Source organism: Musca domestica, unplaced genomic scaffold (assembly GCF_030504385.1).
Source record: "Musca domestica strain aabys unplaced genomic scaffold, Musca_domestica.polishedcontigs.V.1.1 45, whole genome shotgun sequence".
Classification (NCBI taxonomy): domain Eukaryota; kingdom Metazoa; phylum Arthropoda; class Insecta; order Diptera; family Muscidae; genus Musca; species Musca domestica.
In genome coordinates this window covers 2535220-2540810 of record NW_026712335.1, presented here as the reverse complement: position 1 = coordinate 2540810, position 5591 = coordinate 2535220, and the positions used below count along the sequence as shown (strand labels likewise).

At 34.6% G+C, this 5591-nt stretch overlaps 1 protein-coding gene across 1 annotated transcript; it reads right to left on the bottom strand.

Moving 5' to 3' along the window:
* Window positions 1–345: 345 nt before the first annotated feature.
* LOC101899216 (uncharacterized) lies at window positions 346–1637 on the bottom strand. The gene is made up of 2 exons (XM_011297877.3): window positions 1489–1637; window positions 346–1428 (listed from the first exon to the last, which is right to left on the bottom strand). The coding sequence occupies exons 1-2, from the start codon at window positions 1489–1491 to the stop codon at window positions 625–627; spliced, it is 807 nt and encodes a 268-aa protein (XP_011296179.1). The 5' UTR covers window positions 1492–1637; the 3' UTR covers window positions 346–624.
* Window positions 1638–5591: the final 3954 nt, after the last annotated feature.

Below are 5591 nucleotides of genomic sequence, written 5' to 3'. Positions count from 1 at the left end.
GGTAAAAGTGAGAAACTCGAATTTTAAATAAAATGCAAAGAACTACAAATGGAAAAAATTTGAACTAAAAATAGAATAATTCGCATTTTGAGTGAAGGGTAACGAATTACAAATAGATTTCATGAATTACGTTTGAAATGTAAAAAGTAGATGTTTTGATTTACATCTGCATAAGGTAGATCCCATACCTTATATAATTTAGTTTATGAAAGTTTGACAATAATGCCTACCACTATCTAGAGAAGGCGTTTATTTCTCATCATATTGATAATTTTATAATTTTTTGCACAGCGTTCTGAAATTTGTTTAATTTGTTAAACATTAATACTAAACATTGTTTGCAAATCTTATTAACATTATTTTTATTTAAAAAAATATTACGACTAATTTGTATTTGTTAATTATCTACAAGACGATTGGCCACATGGCTATTTGTTTTATTTTTAGTTTAATAAAAGAAATACCAGTTTCGGGCCGCTGTCATTAAAGAGCGTTTTAATTAATGCCTTCTTCATAAAAAGCACTTAGTCTCTTATGTGTGTAGTTTGTTAAACCAAATTACCTTCTTTTGGGTAAATGTCTCATAAAAATTGTTCTAATTATTTAAAGATGCCTAAACTTGTGTTATGTGTTAAATTCAATGGCTGGTTTCTCATAAACATAACCCTGAAACGAGTCATGGTTTTCTATGGATTTGAGGCTTTCCTTAGAATTGTTGTCGCCATGTTCGTTGGGACTTTGGGTTGTGGAATTTGAATTTGAATTCGTTTTGTAAAATTTTAAATTTGTGGTATTTTTTGGTGTGAAAACATGTTCATAATCATCGAATACGGTCAGATCATTGGCAAAGGAGGTATCATCGCCAGGTTTGAAAATTACTTCTGGCTTTACATAGGTCAATGGGGTTTCGTCGTGTACATTAAACAATTCGAAGCCTGTCTCAGGACCATGATGATGATTGATAAATTCCAAATCTATGATGTCACTAAATTTAGCAGGATATTGATTTTCGGTTTTATAGATGTCTTCAGTTTTGGGGTTTTGGGGAGCTGACGTTGTTGTTTCGGTAAGTGACTCTTTTTGAGGTTCTTTGGCACGATATTTATCTATGGGCGGTAACATTTCCTCGTTGGGTGTTAGGGAACTTGGTGCAAATACGGGTGTAAAAAGAGGTTTCACCTCATCCCTGAATGCCGATGGGAAATCCACAACAATTGGCGTGAGATAATTCACCTTTTCCGGCAACGGATCATCAATGGCCTTGGGTTGTGAAAGTCGATAATGATGTCTGAGGTTCTTTGCATTTTTGTGTGTAACCAATTCATTTTTATGGGCAATTGTATAGTGATAGCCTCCTCGATTAACTGCTGCCTCCAAACAACATAATTTCACCAAAATTGAAACTAAAAAACACACCCACTCGAATTTCTGAAAATATTTAAAAATTTAGTATCTTTTTATTAAATTTCTTTTTTCAAAAAAACTAACCATTTTGATTTTTCCCGCACAATTTCTTTGTTAACCGTTCCGCAACTTCAATGCAAATGTTTCGAAAATCTCCTTATTCCTCATTCTTTATTTAATAAAAAAAAAAACGCAAACATTTAAATTGTCGCCTTAACAAATCAAGTCAGTTGTCACTTTCTGTTCACTTTGTTTTGCTCTCGTTTCGTTTCTTGTTTTTGAAATATTTTCTCACACTTACACCCTACGTGAAGTTGATGCGGCCTTTAATTAGAACATGGAATTTTAGCATGTTGGCATTTTCTTGGAATTTAAATTAATTTATTATTTTACATTCATTTAACGACATGTAATCTTCATTTTTGTATTTTTTTCAATAGCTATCCCATTTAACTTACTTCCTTCGCTGGTTTTTTTTTTAACAATGTTGTTTTTGAAAGTCTAAGATAATCGCTGTAATTAATTTTTGGATTTACTAGCAGTTTGGGTAATACAACCAACTAAGTGAATAATTTGTCTGATGTTAATGATTAATTAAATTTAATATTGACAAACTTGAATGGGATTTTATTAGCGAAGTGGGAGCAAGTGAAATGACTTAATAACTAATTCTGAAACGATGTTTCATAAAATTTATACTGTGGAACAAATTCGGGGTTTGGAAATTTAAAGATCAAGTAAAGAACCAAGGTTAGTTGAAACAAGTAAATAAACAAATAAAGCAAAAAAAAAAAAAAAAATCGGTCGATAAATATCGCTCAAAAGAAAACCGTCAATTAATTATTTATCGAGGTCGATGAGGTCGATTTCGATGTCTGATTCCCAACATGGTCTATGCAAAAACGTGGACCCGCATAGACAATTTTTCGTCACAGGCTGTAGTACCCATTACGAACTTGAAAAACAAAATTTGAAACATGTTTGTTTTCTCTTTCGAGACGAGCTTAATGATCAGGAATTTGCAGTGAAAAGGAAAGCCAGATAGACACTATCACACACTCACCACTATGCGACGCGTTTCGCCGTTGGTTAAGCGGCACATCAGGCATATTTGGTGTGGATGATGGCTTACAAGGGCCGTTCTCTGGAAAGTAGTATATATTTCGAATTTATTGCAAATTAGCATATGCGAATTATACACTAGAAACTCTCCAGGTTCGACTCAAGTTCTATTGGCAGATCTTTTTCACAACAAAGTTTTGTTTTGAAACAATTCCGGCCAGAAATGACGATAAAATCACATATATGAAGGATTTACGATATTGTGGACCTATACAGGGTGAGATGAAAAAAGTTCAACCAACTTCAGACTGCCGTCATTTCTAAGCCACTTGTCCGACAGCTGTTAAAATCATTCCAGTGACAGCTCATTATACTGTTTACAAGCGTGCAAAAGCATTTTGGTGAGAATTTTCCAGAAAAAAAGTTAATCGTGATGGAATTCAAGCGTGATAGTGTGATTTCTTTATATTTGGCAGGAAAACCACAAGTGGCTATCGTTAGAGCACTCCAGCATGTAAATGTGAATAAATCTTGTGTGCCTCGTTCCATCGCTCGTTACCGTGATACTGGTAGCGTAGCCCGAAGTCAAGGAAGTGGACGTGGACGAAAGAAAACAGCAACATCAGCAGAAATGGTTGGAAATGTAAAGAAGCGACTTAATCGAAACCCGCGTCGCAGTGGCCGAAAAGTGGCTGGTGAGCTTAATATATCGCAATATTCCATTCGGAAAATATTGAAAAATGAGGTAAAGCCATTGAAATTTAAAAAAGTGCAGAACTTACACCGCAACAGCATCAGAAGAAAATAGACTCAAGAGAGCTAAAGAGTTGCTTCTCTTGACCGAAAGTGGTGAACTGCCGAATTTGGTTTTCTCCGATGTGAAAACATTCATTGTCCAGCAGTTTGTAAACAAACAAAATGAACACGATCTTGCCAAAGAGGTCAGCTGAAAATGTGCACCTTCGGTTGGCCACCAGAACTCAATCGCCAGCGATGGTGATGGTGTGAGCCGCCATAACAGTCGATGGTCGCTCTCCGCTTTTATTAATCGACCGTGGCATCAGAATAAATGCCGATTACTATCGCGAAAATATTCTGGAGGCTGTATTAAAGCCTTGGGCACGCAAACATTTTGGCCAACATTTCCAAGAGGACTCAGTACCATCGCACTCAGCACGCGCCACCCAAGAATAGTTACAAAATGAGGTTCCTCGCTTAATTTCCAGCGCCACCAAATCTCCGGATACCAATCCGTTGGACTATTGTGTCTGGAGTACTTTGGAAAACAAAGTTGACACTAAAAAATACCAAAATGTCGATCATCTCAAGCAAGCGCTTCGCCGGGAATGGGCCAAAATAACGCAGAGCAACATTCGGACAGTGTGTGACTGTTTTATTGGCTGTTTGAAGGCCATGATTCGTGGCAAAGGTGACCAATTCGAACAAATCTAAGCTTATTCTAAAATTTGATGCTACTTCCGACATATTTTGATTTCATTCAATAAAATTAAAAAAAAAAACAATGTAAAAATGATGTCGTTTGACTTTGTTGCAGTTTTTTATCTAACCCTGTATTTGTTGGGAGTATTATACACAGATCGAAATTATCCTCCGATCCTTACGAAATGTTTTATAGGGGTTGGGTAAGGGTTAGAATAGCAATCTATTATTTTACCCTACACCACAAGGTGATCACGGTATTATGTCTTTGTGCATTTGTTGTGCAGGCAAAACGAAATGGGATATACCCATAGTTGCTTTTGATGATCTGCATAGAATCACATTCTGAGTCGATCTATGAATGTCCGTTAGTCCGTCTGTCCATGTATTTTTGTAAACAAAGATCAGGTCGCATTTTTCACGATCCAGATGAACATTTGAACAAGTCATGTGTTTGACCCAAGAACGAACCCTATTGAAATTTGAGATAATCGGTAAAAATTTAGATATAGCCGTCATAAATACCTTCGTTCGATTTGCTGTTTATTGCGCACCAAAGGTGTAGTATCAGCCCAAATAGTATGGAATTTGCACGTTTGACCAGATTGGACCTGAAAATAAGTAATAAGATATAGATATAGCTCCCATATATATTGTTCATCTGATTTGTTATTTTCGTCCTCCGCAGTCGTAATATTCACTCTGTAACAACGATATTTGGGAAAATATAACAAATACAGCTCAGAAATAACTTTGCTAAATTTTATCGAGATCGGTTCAAATTTAGATGTAGCTCCCATATATATTCTTATCTGATTTAAAGTCAATTGTGCACCAAATGGGTAATACAAGCCCGAATTGAAAAGACACAAATGCCTTGGCTAATTTAGTCCTTTGGACTTTACTCTAAAACAATTCAAAATTAAAGACCAAACAATGCGGATTTTTGCATGAGATTAAGGTTAAGAGATTAGCGGGTAAATTGGATCACAAATTTGCGTGAAATTCGATTTGAAATTATTGATTTGCATTAAGTATTTGTAAAATATTGACTGTTACATTTAATTCCAATAAAATATAATTTTCAATTATGATTTTCTGTTAATTCCAAAACACTAATAGAAACAATTGCAAGAGTTAAAATGGCATACTATGGGTTTAGAAAGTTTAAGATGCAAATGTTTTCACCAGGTTGTCCATGAGAAATATATTTCATAATAAAAGATCTTGAATAACATCAGACTAGCAATTCCATGAAATTCAATGACTTTGGGGCATGAAGTCACTAATATTCTTATGAAGATCTAAATGTGTCTTTAGTATTCTTAAAAGTCCAAATTTCCAAATTTTATTCTTTAAAAATTTTTATTCTTTAAAAAAAAAAATTTCGGAAGGTCCATTGAAAAAGATTAAAAAATCCACGATCTTCGGAATTCAGAATTTTCATAAAAGAAATATATATTTTTTTTTTTGTGCAGAAAATCCTAAATAATTGTTTATACCCTATGTGTTGGGGTCGACCCCGCACGTCTATAGCATTTGATTACGTGTTTGTATAATACATTTGAATTTTTAGGACAGGCATTTTTGAATAATTTGAAGAACGAAGTCTAAAAAATGTTTTAATGATTAAGTACTTTTCGTATACTTGTAATACGCATTTTCGAAGCTACCTCTTTGTTTGA